The 20,017-nt window shown below is 41.2% G+C and overlaps 3 protein-coding genes across 5 annotated transcripts; 1 reads left to right on the forward strand and 2 right to left on the reverse strand.

Annotated features, from left to right (window-relative positions):
* Positions 1 to 249: 249 nt before the first annotated feature.
* Positions 250 to 2,234, reverse strand: LOC137883703 (uncharacterized). Its single transcript, XM_068725278.1, has 4 exons — positions 2,098 to 2,234; positions 1,105 to 1,180; positions 721 to 949; positions 250 to 557 (listed from the first exon to the last, which is right to left on the reverse strand). Exons 1-4 carry the CDS (start codon positions 2,232 to 2,234, stop codon positions 250 to 252), a joined length of 750 nt encoding a protein of 249 aa, XP_068581379.1.
* Positions 2,235 to 10,362: 8,128 nt separating this feature from the next.
* lrrc39 (leucine rich repeat containing 39) lies at positions 10,363 to 15,594 on the forward strand. Of its 3 annotated transcripts, XM_068725439.1 has the most exons (9): positions 10,363 to 10,412; positions 11,673 to 11,875; positions 12,864 to 12,972; positions 13,064 to 13,220; positions 13,356 to 13,492; positions 13,591 to 13,736; positions 13,813 to 13,965; positions 14,473 to 14,675; positions 15,254 to 15,594. In XM_068725439.1, the coding sequence occupies exons 2-9, from the start codon at positions 11,754 to 11,756 to the stop codon at positions 15,283 to 15,285; spliced, it is 1,059 nt and encodes a 352-aa protein (XP_068581540.1). In that variant the 5' UTR covers positions 10,363 to 10,412; positions 11,673 to 11,753; the 3' UTR covers positions 15,286 to 15,594. The 3 variants fall into 3 exon arrangements, with proteins under 3 accessions (XP_068581540.1, XP_068581538.1, XP_068581539.1); XM_068725437.1 differs by lacking the exon at positions 10,363 to 10,412 and having other exon boundaries at positions 11,677 to 11,875; positions 12,807 to 12,972; positions 14,470 to 14,675; XM_068725438.1 differs by lacking the exon at positions 10,363 to 10,412 and having other exon boundaries at positions 11,677 to 11,875; positions 12,807 to 12,972.
* trmt13 (tRNA methyltransferase 13 homolog) lies at positions 15,504 to 19,753 on the reverse strand. Its single transcript, XM_068725435.1, has 11 exons — positions 19,624 to 19,753; positions 18,870 to 18,916; positions 18,354 to 18,420; positions 18,169 to 18,225; positions 17,957 to 18,026; positions 17,753 to 17,859; positions 17,435 to 17,620; positions 17,148 to 17,220; positions 16,995 to 17,069; positions 16,510 to 16,921; positions 15,504 to 16,433 (listed from the first exon to the last, which is right to left on the reverse strand). The coding sequence occupies exons 1-11, from the start codon at positions 19,723 to 19,725 to the stop codon at positions 16,262 to 16,264; spliced, it is 1,368 nt and encodes a 455-aa protein (XP_068581536.1). The 5' UTR covers positions 19,726 to 19,753; the 3' UTR covers positions 15,504 to 16,261.
* Positions 19,754 to 20,017: the final 264 nt, after the last annotated feature.

Raw genomic sequence — 20,017 nt, forward strand, 5'->3', positions numbered from 1 at the left:
TGGAAGTCCAGAGGAAGTCGACACTCATCCAGACCGTCAAAGATGAACAGAACCAGGAACTCTTCAAACCTGCAGATTCCTGCTTCTTTGGTTTCACTGAAGAAGTGATGAACAAGTTCCACCAAGCTGTACTTCTTCTCTTTCAGCACATTCAGCTCCCTGAAAGTGAATGGAAATGTGAACTGTATGTCCTGGTGGTCTTTGTCTTCAGCCCAGTCCAGAGTGAACTTCTGTGTTAAGACTGTTTTCTCAATGCCAGCCACTCCCTTTGTCATCACTGTTCTGATTGGTTCCTGTCTTCCAGGTGAGCGCTTTAAAGAGGTCTTCTTGTCTGATGGTTGTTTCTGGTCTGTGTGGTTTCCTGGATGCTGCTTCAATGTGTCTGACCTCATGTTCATCATTGACCTCTGCAGTCCCTCCCTCTGTGATGTAGAGCTCTGTGTAGATCTGATTCAGAAGGGTTGGGTTTCCTGCTTTAGCGATCCCCTCAAACACACACTGGAACTTCTTCTTCAGGTTAGATTTGAGTTCACGCTGACAAACTGCAGCAAGAAGTCCTGAATGAACCCACAACAAAGAAGATCAATGAGTCAAAGAATAGATTTCAACATGTCATGTCCTCAAAGAATGAGTCTATGAATATATGTTGGTCCATCTCTTGAGACATTAGTAAACGTCACATTTATCCAGCATATTAAATCTTTAGAGAAATCCTCTTACTGCTCTGCAGACAGTCAGCCAGCTCCTCCTGCTTCATTCTCCTCAGGAAGTGCAGTGTGATCTTCACAAATGCCTCTCTGCTGCTCCTCCTCTGCTCTTCATCCTCACCGTCCAGCACCTCCTCATCCTCCCTCCGACTCTCTAAGCATTCTGGGTAATCTGAACTCACAACCTGCTGGATCTTCTTCAGCTCGTTCTTCACAAAAGTGACGATGTTCTCCTCCAGCAGCTGGAACAGAACATTCTATGAATGACACAAACTAAAACCATGGAACCAAACACCAGATCCATGTTGGACAGACTGACGATCCACTGGTCTACAAAGTGCAGCATGGAGATGATTGTGAACAGAATAGATGTAACAGTAGTTGTACATGTACAGACCATAAATATGGAGTCCAGTGTTTGATGCTGCTGGGCAGACTGACCTCTGGGAACCTCTGAGCTCTCCTGGTCCTCTCTGTGGAGGAATCATGAAGAATTAGCTCATATCGTGTCTGTCCACTCAGAGACCAACACAAGGTAAAGGTCCATGAAGTGATATCTGGATGTGGATCAGGTGAGTCCCTGTAGTGGTGAAGGTTTACTAGTCCTGCTGATCCCACTGAGAATCAACAGCTCAGTCTTTCAGCTCACTGTCTTCTTCACCAGTCAGTTTGCTTTAGTCCCAACAGGTCTCACCAAGCCCTCCATGGAGCTCTCCCTCCCTCACTGGACACTGCTGAAGTGCCCTGGAGCAAGGCACCCAGAACCTCCAGCTGCTCCAGTGGAGCATCTCAGTGTCAGACTGGTTGTACTGGGCAGCTCCCAGTGTGACTGTGTTTCAATGAAGAAGAGTGTTGGTGCTCAGAGAACTTCATCTGAGTCAGTAAAGGTTTAAAACCTGGAGATCTGACAACAGAGAGTCTGATAGAAACACATCATCTTCATCATCTTCATCAGTTTAAATCCTCACCTTTCATAAAATGAGTGGCGTTCTTCTTTGAAGACTATAGGACAACCATAGACCGGTCACTCTTCATGGACACACAGCTGGGTCCAGGTTCTGGTCCAGGTTGTTCCAGCTTCCTCCTGATAGAAACACCAGATACATTCAATGATGTAATAAACATAATGTACTCAGTGTATTTGTATTCTGGTAGTTTTAGAGACATTTAGCATTAAATCAATGTTTCATGTAGAAATGTTTCAGTGTTGATGTTGAAGCTGTATTCAGTGCAGCAAAGACAGGAAGTGATGCAGTGAGGTGACCATGATGGTTGAAGAGTAATGCTGTCCAATCAGGATGAAGAGAGGAACCATGTGGTGTAAAAGAGTTTTACCTGAGTGTCCTTCTGACATCATCATCATCTTCATCACTCAGTTTGAAATCCTCACCTTTGATCAACAGAGTGGCGTCCATCTTTGAAGTGTAAAGGAAGATCTTTAGACCGGTCACTCTTCATGGACACACAGCTGGGTTCAGGTCCAGGTCCAGGGCAGTGTGGTCTCTGATGGATCCTGGTCACATACATTATATATATATATATTATGTTATATATATATTTTATTATATATATATAATAAAATATATATATATACATATATATAACATAATATATATATATATTTATTATGTTATATATATATTATTATATATATATATTTTATTATATATATAATAAAATATTTTTGGAATTAAGCAGAAAGTAATTACATGGAAACCCTGAATGTTTACATTGGGAGTCGTAGAAATACCCAAAGAGGTTAATAACAATGAAAAGTAATTAATATTATTAATGATGACAGCAGTAAAAACATTATTAATGAATTGGTGAATTAACTCTGCAACTAGTCCACAGACTTCTCTGCATACATTGGTTCTGACTTCATAGACTGATCAGTTCAACATAATAACACATTGTCATTGACTTCATGAAGTTATTAATTAACAGTATAAATGGACCTTTGATCTATGAGAGCACTTTGACCAACAGAGGCCTCAATAAACATGAAATATGAGCTTCATAAAACACCTGAAGTATCAAAGTCCAGACTTTAGTCAGCATTAGAACTCAGTCTAACGACTGCATGTGTTTTATAGATTTATAGGTTTATTATGAGTCAATGTTGAAGAGAAAGAGCAGAGAAACAGTAAACATCACGTTAGTAAGAATGAAGATGTTGAAGGTAAAACAGGATCAAATGTCATGAGAAGTGTTGAGTGTGATACCTTTTCATGTTGCTGATCAGCTGCAGCCACCTGATGAAGACAGACAGACGGGTTCATCGTTAGTCTTCAGTCTTGTTTGATTTGTGTCTCATCAGGAAATCAGATCTGTTTCTGCATGTAGACTTTAAAGACAGCCAGCTGTAGCTTCAAGGATCTGTTGTCAGATCAACGCTGTGCTGTGGACTCATGATCAAAGACAGGAGGTCAACACACGAACCAACAAAGAGCAGCTCGCTTGTCATCAATTCAAGTTCCACTTACTCAGTTTCTCCTCATGGACTTCAACTCTCTGGACCGGGTCTGTGTGGAACAAGAGTTTTGTGTTGATGCGATTGTGACGATGATGAAATCCTCTTCTTCTTCTTCATCAGTCCTCAGTGTCTTCAGGCTGCTGTCACACTCCAACACTTTACAGTTTTTCTTGATTGCTTTGACCTGCTTAAAGAAACTGGGATCCACTCGGTTTTCATCGTCACTGTCTCAGCAGAGCACAAGACACCTCTTGCAAATGTGTTAACCCTTTCTCATTGGATTGACACATTTTCCCCACCCTTTTGCAGAACAGTTAACGCGGATGTCATCCAAGCAGTCCAAACTCCATTGTTTTAGCTATGGTAACCAAAAAGAAACCATCTGTTCCTAACTATTAGAAACTACCTACATCAGTATGAAATCACTGAAGCACCTGTTTGACACTCCTTCACACAAATCTTCAATTAGCAATCAGTCTGCAGGCCTTAAAAGGTGCAGCGTCTGGGTTGTTCTTTGCCAACATGGATGGAAGAGGTCTAAGGCAGATGAGCGTGAGAGTAAGAGGTAGAGGGGTCCGAGGAAGAGGAGTCCGAGTGCGAGGTGGAGGTATAGTTGGAAGGGCTCAGGTTTCTGATGAAATTCAGGCAACTGTTATTGATCACGTTATCAATCATGGTCTTTCACTGAGAGAGGCTGGACAAAGAGTCCAACCTGTGCTAAACAGAAACACTGTTGCATCCATTGTCAGAATTTTTCGACAGGAAAACAGGTAATGTTGCTGTACAGTATATACAGAAATATCCTCAGTGATATACTTTATGTAATTGTTTCCTCACTCCCATTACATGTATTCTTTGTAGAATCCAAAGGCTACCATTCTCTGGTGGTAGAGGGAGAACTTTTAGTGCTGAGCAGGAGGCAGCTGTTGTGAACATGGTTGTGGCAAACAATGCCATAAGGCTGCTTGAAATCAGGGCAGCAGTGATCGCAGATCAGGGCATGTTTAGGAACATCAACAATGTGAGTGTGACCACCATTGACCGCATCCTAAGAAGGAACCATATGGCCATGAAGCAGCTCTATACAGTTCCATTTCAAAGGAACTCTGACGTTGTGAAGGAGGCCAGATGCCAATATGTGGAGGTAAGGAAACATTACTACAGCATACTGTAATGCCTTGTCATATCATGCAGTTAGAGTCAACTGGAGTCACTTTTCATTGTCATTTTGCCTTTTTTTACTTAGAGAATAATGGAGCTTGAAGCTGAGGGGCCACATCATGTCTTCATTTATGTTGATGAAGCCGGCTTCAATCTCTGTAAAGTGAGGAGACGTGGAAGGAACCTCATTGGGTACAGGGCCACTATCGCAGTTCCAGGACAGAGGGGTGCCAACATAACCATGTGTGCTGCCATCTCCAATGATGGTGTCCTATGCCATATCCCCACTATTAGCCCATACAACACCAAGCGCCTCATAATATTCCTGAATGCACTTCATGACAGGCTGATCCCACCTGAGGAGAGAGGGCTGTTGAGGCCTGGCATGCCACTCTTCGTCATTATCTGGGACAATGTGGCGTTCCACCACTCTCGCCTTGTCAATGAGTGGTTTGCAGTACACCCTCGAATGATGATGCAGTTCCTTCCAGCATATTCCCCATTTTTGAATCCCATAGAGGAGTTCTTCAGTGCTTGGAGGTGGAAGGTTTATGATCACCGTCCCTGTGAGCAGATGCCCTTGCTGAATGCAATGACTGCTGCTGCCCAAGAAATAGGTGCAGAGGAATGTCAAGGTTGGATAAGGCATGCAAGAAGATTTTTCCCTCGGTGCATTGCAAGAGAGGATATTGAATGTGATGTGGATGAGGCCATGTGGCCCCATCGTCAAGACAGAAGAGACTGAGTATCAATCGTGGGTATTTCTTATTCTTTACTGTAATAGATTTTATTTTGGTTTACATGTATTTTGTGTAATATTTAAAGTATTTCAGTTTTCAGCCACAGTTTGAAAAAAAGAATCAATGGAATCAATAAAATTTGCATCAAAGCATTTCTGATTCTGGATCCAATTCTTTGCAAGAAGGCAAATTTGACAACAAATGGCACTGGCATGAAAGCTACGTACAGTAATTGGCTACAATGACAAGCAATGGTGCACTGATTCGCACTGAGTGCTGTATTTTGTATTTTGTTGTCCACTGTGTAATGGTTGATTGGAAGAGCTCATACACTTGTTTGCAAGTTGTGTTGTTTGAAGGCAAAATTTGCTTTTGTTGCATATTTTAAATGTTTTGGCACGGTTAGAGCCTTTTGCAAACAAAATGTGTCATTTCGACCATGAGTGCCACTGTTTCGGCCTGTGTGTTAACTGTTTTGAAAATGTGAAGTTTGAGTTGACTGCTGCATCAAAGCAATCAAGAAAAACTGTAATAAACCAGTGTGAAGCTGCAGCACTCAGTTCAAAGATCAGCTGCATCATGTTTATAGGACTTTATATGATACGTGTTAAAGTTTAACCCACAGCATCTTCCTGCTGCTGCTCTGACGTGTGTGTGTGTGTGTGTGTGTGTGTGTGTGTGTGTGTGTGTGTGTGTGTGTGTGTGTGTGTGTGTGTGTGTGTGTGTGTGTGTGTGTGTGTGTGTGTGTGTGTGTGTGTGTGTGTGTGTGTGTGTGTGTGTGTGTGTCCCCTCCCTTCCACTGCTAGAAGTATCATCTATCAAGAAGCACCATCTGACATCATGTCTGGTCTCCTTCTCTGTCTCCTTGTTTGGACGACACAGCAGCTTCTTTGTCTTGTTTGTTTACTTTGGTTATTTGTTCCATTTATTACTTTTAACTCGTCTTGTCTCCCTGATGTTGCAGCCTTTGAGCCAGGTTTTAACACACCAGGCAGCTCGACTCAAAGACAATACTTCAATAAAGAAAAGAGTCCAAACAGGAAACAAACAAACAGGAGACAAAAGTCCAAAGAGAAAAAGAAGAAGTGAAAAGCAACAGAAAAGAAACCATTGAGACAATAAGACACATGTATATATGTACATATATAAACAATATATATAAATAATATATAAACAATATATATAAATAATATATATAAACAATATATATAAATAATATATATAAACAATATATATAAATAATATATATAAATAATATATATAAACAATATATATATAAATAACATATATAAATAATATATATAAACAATATATATAAATAATATATATAAACAATATATATATAAATAACATATATAAATAATATATATATAAATAATATATATAAATAACATATATAAATAATATATACAAATAATATATATAAATAATATATATAAATAACATATATAAATAATATATATATAAATAATATATATAAATAATATATATATATATAAATAACATATATAAATTATATACATATAAATTATATATATAAATAATATATATAAATAACATATATAAATAATATATATAAATAATATATATAAATAACATATATAAATAATATATATAAATAATATATAAATAACATACATAAATAATATATATAAATAACATATATAAATAATATATATAAATAATATATACACACATCAGACATGAGGGGAGCTGGAAGCTGATTGGTGGAAGAAACAAAGAGAACAGCTGATGAGAGCAAAGGAGAATAGTAGAAGAGATGGTGAGAAGAAAAGCGACAAAAACTCTCAGATGATCCAAAGACAAAGTGCTGCTCCTCATGGAGGAGGATCTGGATCCCTCTGGTGGAACAAACATGAATCCTGTCAGTTAAAGTGACAGACGACAGGATCCACATATCAGTGAAGTCAGCATCGCTTCAAACACTAGCTGCTGTCGTATCACTTATTTCTCATCTACGACCTTAGATGAAGCGGTTTCAGAGCTATGGTTGGAGTTTATCTAATAAATCATAATTATTCAGACGATCATAGCTGCTCAAATACAATCTTCTGATGAAGTATACTCTGAGGAAGATTTGAGAAGGTCAGTAGTTATCAGGGTCACTAAAGTCTCAGTATCAGAACGAATGTTAGGCTTTCACATTGCAGTCAGGAGAGACAAAGCATGAGAGGCATTTTGAATGCAACGTGACAGACATGTTCATGTCTTCATCTGTCATTTGATGAGAACAGGCTTCTGAAGCAGAGGATCCTCAAAGCTGCAGAGACACTGCATTCCACAGCTTTCACTGGTTCCACTGCTTCCACTGCTTCCACTGTGTTGGACGCTGATGACCAGTTATGGTAATTTTCTCTTAATTTTACAGTATTTAAATTTTATTTTTTATCTGTGGAAATTAATTTGTATTGGTCCATAGAACACAGGTTCATAACAAACAAGTTCAAACCCAAAATTAGAAAAAATAATCATACTAATCCCATATATCACATATAGCATCTCTCCTCTATTAGTTTCTGCACTGACTCCCTGTAAAATCTAGAATAGAAAATCCTTTTACTCACCTACAAAGCCCAAACTGGTCAGACACCATCATATCTTAAAGAGCTTATAGTACCATATTACCCTACTAGAGAGCACCATCATATCTTAAAGAGCTTACAGTACCATATTACCCTACTAGAGAGCACCATCATATCTTAAAGAGCTTACAGTACCATATTACCCTACTAGAGAGCACCATCATATCTTAAAGAGCTTACAGTACCATATTACCCTACTAGAGAGCACCATCATATCTTAAAGAGCTTATAGTACCATATTACCCTACTAGAGAGCACCATCATATCTTAAAGAGCTTACAGTACCATATTACCCTACTAGAGAGCACCATCATATCTTAAAGAGCTTATAGTACCATATTACCCTACTAGAGAGCTGTACTCCCTACATTCAGGGTTACTTGTGGTTCCTAGAGTCTTAAAAAGTAGGATGGGAGCCAGAAACTTCAGTTATCAAGATCCTCTTCTGTGGAACAAACTTCCCGTTTCAGTCCGGGGGGAAAACACACTCACCACATTTAAGAGTAGGCTCAAGACTTTCCTTTTTGATAGTGCTTATAGTTTGGCCTGGCTCAGGTTTATAGTTAGGGCTGGCTCAGGTTTATAGTTAGGCCTGGCTCAGGTTTATAGTTAGGCCTGGCTCAGATTTATAGTTAGGCCTGGCTCAGGTTTATAGTTAGGCCTGGCTCAGATTTATAGTTAGGCCTGGCTCAGATTTATAGTTAGGCCTGGCACAGGTTTATAGTTAGGCCTGGCTCAGGTTTATAGTTAGGCCTGGCTCAGGTTTATAGTTAGGCCTGGCTCAGATTTATAGTTAGGCCTGGCTCAGATTTATAGTTAGGCCTGGCTCAGGTTTATAGTTAGGCCCGGCTCAGGTTGGCCTTGGACCAGCCCCTAGATAAGCTGCTATAGGCTTAGACTACCGGGGGACTTCCTAGGATACACTGAGTCCCTCTCTCCTCTTCTTCATCTCTTTCTGTATGAACTGATGTCCCATTAATGTTCGTTTCTAACTTTGCTTCTTCCCTGGAGTCTTTGTGCTTTCTCTCCTCACAGGTTCCGTGGATCATAGTTTTATCTGGACCCTGGTCCTTCCACCCGCCATGGCCCTGCTGACACCTATTACCAGTTTTATTATTAACATTATTAACCCTATTACCGATACCATAAATGCACATTACTGACTTTGTTTCTTCCCCGAGTCTTTGCTGCAGCAGCTTTACTTATCAGGTCGGGCGAGATCCAAACCAGGAGATCTGTCACTCAGGATACCAAATGTGAAAAGGTTCAGGTAGAAAATCCAAAGTCCAAGAAGCAGACAAGCAGGGTCAGAACAGGCAGATCAGAGAACACGGACTAGGAAACACTGGAGAGTTTGACAGAAACATACAAGTGAATGTGACAAGGACCGAGTGAAAGTAGACTTGTAACAATACTGAGGGACTAATGAGAGGATGAGCTGCAGGTGAGGAGACGCTCGATGAAGACCAGAGGTCTCATTTATGAACCAGAGTGTAGGATCCTCACTGAATGTTTGTTTACGTTGAAATGAGGAAACGCACATGAAACATATTGTGATTCATAAAACCTTGTGTTCTCCTGTTAGTGAGCTACTTCCTGTTTTAAATCTCAACTCCAGCTGTAAATGTGAGCAGCTGGTTCAGCCTCACACCCCTCCCTCTACACGCCCACATTCAACCATCAATGGTGAAAGCAAAGCACCTTATGAACGTTGATGTATATAAATGAGCTGCTGATCAATGAGTCTTTACAGTGAATCAGGGACCAAGAGGAGGACCAAGAAAAGGAGTTTTAAATGAAGCTTCTTGTGGGTGAGGTGGTCCCTGAACACTAGTTCCCTCCTTTCTTCTACTCATGTGGTCCTAACAGTTCCAGAGCTTCCATCGTGCAGCGTCACACATAACGAGTGTCACTGTAGTATTTACATGTTTACAGGAATCACACTGATGCTTCCACAGTGATGGAGACAATCAGTGGATCCTCCACCCTGGAGATCATTTAACAAAGGAAGTATGAGAGGTGAACACTAGTTATTACTTTAAGTTCTCTCTGGTGAACTGGTCCTGCATTATGATTATGACTCATAGTGAGGATATGGAGACTGTTACTGCTTCATGTCCACACTTTGATAACTTACACAATCCTTATGTTCAGGTGATGAAGGTGAAGGTGAAGGTGAGGTGACTGGAGAGTGTGACAGTCACAGTGTGACTCCAGTGAGCTCTGAGTTCATCAGAGAGCTTTATTCAGTCTGTGTACAGCATCTGTCCCTCTGTAATACACATCAATGAATTCATGACGATGTGTTCACTGCAACGACTTTATCAGTCGTCAGTTAACACTGTATGAAAACTAAGATTGTAGTTGGTGATCTATGCACAGTTTCAGAAGATTATTAATAACTATTGAAGCTGTGTTCTGCAGATGAATTCCAACAGATCAATAAATGATTTATGAGGTTTTAATTTAAATGTTAATCAGAAATGATTCATATGTGAAGCATAGTTTATATGTGATGCGGTAATTTAAAACTTAATTTATTAATAAAACAAAGATGAAAAATCAACATGAACCGAACCCCCCCCCCCCCCCTCCCCCCTCATGTGACCCTATCATTGTGTCAGAGGGGTCATGTGACCTGGAGGCTAAAATTATCCAGCAGATCTGAGGTCAGATTTCAGCTGAAGAGACGCAGCATGGAGGACGGCTGCTGCGCTCACACAAGGTGAGGACTGACACAATACCTCCAACATACTACTGTTTACCACAACTGTACTACAACTGTACTATGACTGAACTACAACTGTACTACAACTGTACTACACAGAGACTACAACTGTACTTCAACTGAACTACAACTGTACTACAACTGAACTACAACTGTACTACAACTGTACTACACAGAGACTACAACTGTACTTCAACTGAACTACAACTGTACTACAACTGTACTACGACTGAACTACAACTGTACTACAACTGAACTACAACTGTACTACAACAGAACTACAACTGCACTACAACTGAACTACAACTGAACTACAACTGTACTACAACTGTACTACAACTGTACTACACAGAGACTACAACTGTACTACACAGAGACTATAACTGTACTACAACCATACTACAACTGTACTACAACTGAACTACAACTGTACTACAACTGAACTACAACTGTACTACAACTACAACTACACAGAGACTACAACTGTACTACAACTGTACTACACAGAGACTACAACTGTACTACAACTGTACTACACAGAGACTACAACTGTACTACACAGAGACTATAACTGTACTACAACCATACTACAACTGTACTACAACTGAACTACAACTGTACTACAACTGAACTACAACTGTACTACAACTGTACTACAACTACAACTACACAGAGAATACAACTGTACTACAACTGAACTACAACTGTACTACAACTGTACTACAACTACAACTACACAGAGAATACAACTGTACTACAACTGAACTACAACTGTACTAAAACTGTACTACAACTACAACTACACAGAGACTACAACTGTACTACAACTGTACTACAACTACAACTACACAGAGACTACAACTGTACTACAACTGAACTACAACTGAACTACAACTGTACTACAACTGTACTACAACTACAACTACACAGAGACTACAACTGTACCACAACTCTAGTACACAGAGATCATAACTGTACTACACAAGGAACACAACTGTACTACAACTACAACTACACAGAGACCACAACTGTACTACAACTGTACTACACAAGGAACACAACTGTACTGTACTACACAAAGACTACAACTGTACTGCAACTACAACTACACAGAGACTACAACTAATAAATATACTAAATAATATTTTTCTAGGTTACGTAATACTAATATCAAATAATGTATTAACTTAGAACTGACTACATTATGTGAAATTATATGTTTGTGTTTAAAGTCTTTTCTTTTCAACGAACCAACAGGACACTCAGAGGGAGGAAGTGGTCATCCTACCTGTACACCTGTGCGTTGTGACATCACGCGGCCGACAGGAAGTGGTCATCATGGTGGGCGTGGTTAGCTCCGTGAGCTCCATCAAAGCTCTGTGGGAGACGAGGATCAGGAGGGTCCAGGAGGAGAAAGATGAGCAGAAGAGAAAGAAGACGAGGGGCGGGGCCACCGGCAGGTCAGACTTCTGTGTGTTCAGATGAAGCTGGTGGCTTGTTGAGCCAATAGCAGCCCTTTAGTTTATCATGGCTGCACATTATTATTATTATTAGTAGTAGTAGTACTATTATCACCTCTGTGTCTGTCCACTAATCTCTCATACTGCTGCAGTAAACTGCATCTAAAAACACCATTTATCACCTGTTTTATTCTGCTGACTCCTCACTGCTAGTGTTAACTCAGCTGAGTGCGTCACCGACTCCCAGACACTAGTCTGAGCCCACAGTGTGTTTGGCTAACCGCTAAACGCTAATGTTACTACCTGAACACACACTGCTGCCTCTCGGCCGCTGCCCTGCAGCTCACTTTTATTGTTTTGGACGGTGTGTTTGGCTAACAGCTAACAGCTAACAGCTAACGGCTAACTTCTAACTGAACTTCCAGTACATCAAATGCTGAGTACATCGCAGCTCGTCTCTGAGCTTTAATGAAGTGTGTTTTATGGGTTTTATTCATTCAGTCTCACAGCGGCGGGTGAAGCAGACTCGCCTGGTGGAGGTCTGTACTGGACTGAGTGACCTTTCTAATCTGTCATAGTTTTGATCAGAAGTGCTGCATTAAATATAGATGGTGTTGTATAATAATGAATGACAAAACATGAATGTACATTATAGAGTTGTGCAGGAATGAGTCCTAAAACCAGACATGAGTCAGCGTTATTTCACTTCCTGTTCCCTGGTCTGAAGTCAGTGTGTCTCTGAATGTGTTTGACACCAGTGTTTAGTTCTCTGATATAGAAACAGGTCAGTAAACGCCCCTCTGCTGAATTTAGAGTGAGCAGCTCGAAAGCTTTCTGATGTGGTTTACATGTTGTTTTCTGGTTCAGTCTGAGTCCTGGTCTGTCATGTCTCATGTGGTTCATGTCTCATGTGGTTCATGTCCTGGTTCAGACTGAGTCCTGGTCTTTGTGGTCTGTCCTGTCTCATATGGTTCACGTCCTGGTTCAGACTGAGTGTTGGGGTGTGGGAGGACCGGGCGGTTCTGGCTCGGCTGAAACAGAAGCTGCAGACAGAAGACGGACGGCTCATTCTCCGGATCGAACAGGAGGAGTGGAAGGTAACGTTCCCCACAGGTGAAGTGGACTCTGTGCAACGTGGACCTGATGTTACGTCGTGGTCATATCTTCATTTTTCTCTCCTTCCTCCAGACGTTGCCGGGCTGTCTGGTCCAGCTCAGTCAGGTCCATGAGTGGCACATCCACCGGACCGGACTGCAGAAGATCCCTCACTTCATCAACAGCTTCCAGAATCTTTTAGTTCTAGATCTGTCCCGCAACGGGGTCACAGAGATCCCCAAAGAGATCGGTCAGTACGTCTCCCACTTCTATTAAAGATCAACATTATTCCATTCTTACACAGATTTGAGGATTGTAGACCTGTTTCCTGTCCTGTAGTACAGTTCTGTCTCTGTGAACTCTTTTGATCTGGTTCTGGTCTCAGGGAAGCTGACTCAGCTCAGAGAGCTCCTGCTGAGCTACAACAGAATCCAGTTTGTTCCTGAAGAACTGAGCAGCTGTGAGAGTCTGGAGAGACTGGAGCTGGCCATGAACCGGGACCTGAACCAGCTACCAGACCAGGTACCACCCACTACCTCATTCAGAACCAGGTCCTGTAGACCTGTATTCATGAACCCATTATGATCCAGCTAATCTGAGGTCTGTTCTCTCAACCACAGTTCAGGAACCTGAAGAAGCTGCAGCACCTGGACTTGTCCATGAACGACTTCACCTGCATGCCGGACTGCGTGGTCGGACTGCCGGCGCTCCAGTGGCTCGACATGGGAGGAAACGGACTGCAGCACTTACCTGAAGACATACACAGGTGGGGGAAAGAATTATCTGATGCCCCGCCCCCTTCTGCCATCAGCCAATGAACACTGAGCTTTGTTTGTCCTCAGGATGGAGACGCTGCACACTCTGTGGCTGCAGAGGAACCAACTGGAGAAACTTCCAGATAACATCAGCAGGATGAAGAGTCTGGACACGCTGGTCCTCAGCAGCAACAGACTCACAGACATCCCCCCACTGATGGAGGACATGTCCAACCTCAGGTCAGTCTGTCTGTCTTCAGGTCAGTCCGTCTGTCTTCAGGCCAGTCTGTCTGTTCTCAGGTCAGCCTGTCTATCTGTCTTCCGGTCATTCAGTCTGTCTGTTGTGCCTCAGGTCAGTCTGTCTTCAGGTCTGTTTACCTGTCTGGCTTTAGGTCAGTCTGTCCATAGGTCAGTCTGTCTGTCTGTCCTCAGGTCATCTGTCTGTCTTCTGGTCAGTCAGTCTGTCTGTCCTCAGGTCAGTCTGTCGTCAGGTCAGTCTGTCTGTCTCTCTGTCTTCTGGTCAGTCTGTCTGTCTCTCTGTCTTCAGGTCAGTCTGTCTGTCTGTCCTCAGGTCAGTCTGTCTGTCTGTCTTCACTTCTGTCTGTCTGTCTGTCCTCAGGTCCGTCCTCAAACACAGACCCAGATAATATTCATATTTGTAGCATTAAAGACGTGTCCTGTCCTTCACAGTGAAAACCATCAATCGTCTCTCAGACTCAGCAGATGTTTGTGTTTCTGGTGAAGCAGGTTTGTGAATTTCCGGGACAACCCTCTGTCTCTGGATGTGAGGCTGTCCTGCAGGAAGACGAAGGATGAGGAGGACGAGCAGGACCAGGAGGACGAGGACGAGGAGGACGACAGAGAGATGTTTGGACGAGAGTTCATGCAGATTTACATCCAGGAGTCCAGAAAGAGAGCGTCGGCTGTGCTCAACATGCACCGAGTCGACCGTTAGTATCACTTTATGAGCACTGGTCTTTGTGTCATCTATATATATATATTATATATATAATATATATTAATATATATATATAATATATAATCTAACGAACATCAAAACAAAGAAACCAAAAGTTTCCTCTGAGAATCTTTAATTACATCTTTATTGAGCAGCTAATTGATCCAGATGTTTATCTTTCATGTTTCTTTGATAAAAGTGTTAAAAGTTAATTATTTACAATCATTAATTTCTAACTTCACCCTTCAAGGTTCTTAAATCGTTAAACTGTATTGAGTCATTTAGTCGTTATCGTGAAAGACAGATTAAAAACATTGGATCCTACATTTCCCACAATGCACCTGGATGGCATACAAACTCCAGACCTCCAGTTTAACTTAAAAAATTAACAATTTAACGAACAATAATAATAATAACGGTTTATAACATGAAAAATAATACTAATGATAATAACAATAATTCATTTTAAAAATACATCTCATGGTTGTTTACGAAAACATTTTATTAAAATGAATTAAATGTTAAAATTGATTTTTATTGAAACTGATAACTGACGTGTTTCTGTTTCAGAGCCGAACGACGACTCATCAAACTCTGAATAAGACTCGACTGCAGGTTTTAAAACCAGTGAAGGAAAAGATTCACATCAAAGACGTGTTCGTATATTTATGGATTCACATTCATATTTCTGTTTGTAGAGGCTGAAATCTAAATGTTTTGTTTTTAGATTCCACACAGGAGGTTGTTTATTTATTTCGACTGACTGAAACGTTCTGTATGAAGTTATTAAATAAATGTTTAAATCAGCAGACAGACCGAACACAAGTGAAAACATTTTAATACAAGAAAATAAAACATTCAACAGATATTTTCATTTTAACTCCAAATAAAAATACTTTTGTAAAAACTCAGGTTGAGTTTGTGTGATTTCTGTATCGTCTTTAGTCTGTCTGTAGTTAGTCTGTACTCAGTATGTAGTTAGCCTACAGACATACTAGACTATCTGTACCCTGTCTGTAGGCTATATGTAGCATGTCTGTAGTATGTCTGTACTCAGTATGTAGTTAGTCTATAGTATGTCTGTACTCAGTATGTAGTTAGTCTATAGTATGTCTGTACTCAGTATGTAGTTAGTCTATAGTATGTCTGTAGTTAGTCTGTACTCAGTATGTAGTTAGCTTACATACATACTATAGGCTATCTGTACCCTGTCTGTAGGCTATATGTACCATGTCTGTAGTATGTCTGTACTCAGTATGTAGTTAGTCTATAGTATGTATTTAGGCTATCTGTACCCTGTCTGTAGTTAGTCTATACTCAGTATGTAGTTAGCCAATAGTCTGTCTGTAATCCGTCTGTAGTCCGTATATAGCCAGTCGGTAGTTAGGCTATGGTCAGTCTGTAGCCGGTCTGTAGTCAGTCTGTGGTCTGTAGTATGTCTGTAGTATGTCTGTAGTATGTCTCTCTAAGTCTCAGTTTGACGGGACAGCGGTCTGTAAGCTGTCTGTAGTCTGTGTCTCTAAGTCTCAGTTTGATGGGGCAGCGGTCTGTAGTCGGTCTGTAGTCTGTGTCTCTGAGTCAGTTTGACGGGACAGCGGTCAGCAGGACGTTCTCCAGAGTCACCTGACTGTTTACGTAACGAGTCAGTTTGCTGTTGAATCCTTTCGTCTTCAGGAAGTCGAGTCTTCCGCCGTCAATCAGACGTTTACAGAGACGACCGATCTGCTCGCGTTCGTCCGCCAACAGAAACCTGCAGAGAAGAAGAACCAGATTCAGATGAAGAGGTTCAACTTCTGCACCGAGGGGATGGGAGGTAAAATATTTACCCGCTCACAGCGTCCGTCTCCTCCGCCGGGTCGTGCTCTTCCACGTCTCCTCTCTGATTGGTCCCACCCTGAGGTGGACCGTCCCGATTGGTCGGTCTGAGTCCACATGTGGCCCAGCTGGACATCCGACAGAAAGCTGAGAACTCTGCCGCTCCGAGTCCGTTCTGCAGGAAGAACTGCTGCCCGACGTAATGACGCCACTCACAGCGATGGTGGCAGCACAACGCCACCGCCAGGCCCAGCACTGGACCGGGACCAGACTCTGGACCGGGACCAGAGTCTGGACCAGGACTAGATTCTGGTAGTGCTGCTGCATCAGCTGATTCTGGTTCTGAGGTTTTGAGGCGTTTTCGTGGTGGTTCACCCTCCTCTCTGAGTCCTGGTCGTTCCAACAGACATCTCAGAGCCAGATCTGAGACCAGAGACAGACGAGACCAGCTGAGTCAGCATTCTTTAAACCAATCAGAGGACAGGACTGCTCTCACCTGTCGCTGCTCCACACAGGTGTTTTCCAACTCCAACCAATGGAAGCCTCCTCTGTCTGAGCAGCTGGACTTTACCTGAAAAAATCACAGAGTCAGAAGACTCAAACCAGGACTAAGCTAAACCACCAGAGTCTCCAGATGGTAGTCTCTTACTTAAATCTAGATGTTGGATGTCGACCTGCAGCCTCTCAAACTGAACTCCAGTATCCTGATGTTTCCCATCCACCTGGACCAGATCAGACCAGACAAGACAAGACAAGACAAGACAAGACAAGACAAGACAAGATCAGACCAGACCAGACCAGACCAGGACAGACCAGACCAGACCTGATTTACTTCATAAAACATGAACCATTCTACAGGTATAACAGCTGTATTTGGGGTTAGAACAGGTTTTGGCGCCCTCTGCTGGTCTGCTGGAGTAGTGAGGTTTTTCATGCCTTGAAGCGGGTGCTGCAGCGCTCCACCAGCAGCAGCTGCAGGTCGTCGCAGGTCTGCAGGTGGTCTCGGGTCTTCAGGGCTTCGTGGATCCAGTGAGACAGTTTCCCTCGACCGGCTCCAAACTCCACAAAGCACCGCCCCCTTCCCAGCAGCCCCAGCGCCTCTAGGTGACCTAAGAGAGAGGACTGGACACACCTGACAGGTGAGAGAGGCTCCACCTCCTCCAGGTGCACCTGTATGAACGTGCATCACCTCAGACTCAGAGTCCTGGGTCCTGATCCTGGCTCAGGACTCTGCTGAGTTCTTTTTTTGTGTACCTGCTGCTTCAGGTGTTTGTGGGCGGAGTCTCCGTTCTTTGGGTTGTTGAGTTCCTCATGGAGGACAGGATGAGACAGAACGCTGTCCTCCACATCACACTGCAGTCCTACAACAACAACAACAACAACAACAACATCAACAACAACAACATGATGATGTCAGAGCTCCCAGGTAACAACACCTGCTCCAGGAGAGGAACTCACCTGTGACCGCTGTCTTCAGTTTGTCCAACAGAGACTGTAACTCGGTCCGGCTCCTCTCAGACAGACTCATCTGAACCACCGACAGCAAGATTATTAAAATTATTCATATTATTATTCGTATTATTCATATTATTCATAGTTTAATAATATGAATATTCATATGATTCATATTATATGTATTATTATTGTGACTCCTTCAGCTGAGACGTTACCTGATGGAGCGTCTCTCCGTCAGCTGATCCAGAGTTTATGTTCTCCACATAATAAACCTGCAGATTCACATCAAACACTCACTGAGATCACATTTACACATAAAGACATATACTACATATATATGTGTGTAATAATAATATTATTATTAATAATAATAATAATAATAATAACAATAATAACTCACAGGCTTTTCTTTCTCTCTTGAGTTACATTTCTTCAGATGTTTCTCTAGTTTGTCTTCACTCACTGTGCTGAAGAGTCAAACAAACAGGAAGTCACTAACAAACAGGAAGTCACAAACAAACAGGAAGTCACTAACAGGAAGTCACAAACAAACAGGAAGTCACTAACAGGAAGTCACTAACAAACAGGAAGTCACAAACAAACAGGAAGTCACAAACAGGAAGTCACTAACAGGAAGTCACAAACAAGAAGTCACTAACAAACAGGAAGTTACTAACAGGAAGTCACTAACAAACAGGAAATGACTAACACTGTATAGTACAGTGAGTATAGTAATATAGAGTATACATTATATATTACATGTACACGTAATATATAATGTATACTCTATATTACTACACTCACTGTTTAGTACAGTGTACATGTAATATAGAATGTATACTCTATATTACTATACTCACTGTTTAGTACAGTGTACATGTAATATATAATGTATACTCTATATTACTATACTCACTGTTTAGGGTCCAGAGGACACGGAATCCTCCTGCTGCCTCCCTCCTCCTGAAACAGGAAGTACATGAAGTACAGGAAGTAAAGAAAGTACATGAAGTACAGGAAGTACATCAAGTACATGGAGTACATGAAGTAGTGGTAGTACTTGTCATGTGAGGTTATTGATCAGACATACTGTTGAACCAACAGAATAATAATATATAAATAAAATAATAAATAAACTTTATTAAACGTGTTTAAATCTGTGATCTAACAGAAGTTTTTGATATTTATAAATAAAGAAGCTTTAACGATTATATAATATTAATTTTTATGATAAATATTCTAACAGCTTTACTCATTTTAAATGTAAGTCTTTATAAGAATAAAGATTTATTATGGCGGGAAAATAAAATATTAAACTCAGATTCTATCACAACTTTTAACCAAATATTTTTTAAAAACACATTTGTGGACAGAAACATTGAAGAAGAATAAAAAGTGAAGACTGAGTTTTATTAAACATCAGGTCAGTTCAGCTTCACCACGAGGAAGAGGAAGATAACTCTTCATTAAAGTTCTTTTACTTTGAAAAACTTGTTTTTGTCTCTAAACTGTTGAACTAATAAAGTTTAAACTTCAGACTCACTGATCAGCTGTTTTGTTATTACCGTGTCCCTGAACTCACCACGGTCTCTGTTATTACCACGTTGTCTGTGTCCCTGAACTCACCACGGTCTCTTTTATTACCACGTTGTTTCTGTCCCTGAACTCACCATGGTCGCGTGCTCTCCACAGAACACTTTTCCTCTCGCGACGATCATTTTACAGAAACGTTTCTTTTTCTCCACGAAGAAGCCACATCTGACATCCGCCATGTTGGATGACGCTCCGCGCTGCGTTCATGTACTCAGCCAACTGTAGGAAATACTGAAGAGAAACCATAACTCCGTATTTATTTAAATAAATGAACATGTGAATTGTGTAAAATACAATTAGCTTTACAAAACAACGTGGATATCACAGAACACATGCTGACATAGTTTTAAAGATAGTGTATTACATATTATTGTGGTTTGTATTGTAACGTATATTTCTCCTCAGCAGCACGTGAACGCTGCTCAGTTCTTCTCTCTGATTGGTCGACCTCTATGCCACTTACAAACATTT

The sequence above is a fragment of the Cebidichthys violaceus genome, unplaced genomic scaffold (assembly GCF_023349555.1).
Source record: "Cebidichthys violaceus isolate CVI_PGR_0920_01 unplaced genomic scaffold, fCebVio1.0.p SCAF_35, whole genome shotgun sequence".
In the NCBI taxonomy this organism is placed as follows: Eukaryota; Metazoa; Chordata; class Actinopteri; order Perciformes; family Stichaeidae; genus Cebidichthys; species Cebidichthys violaceus.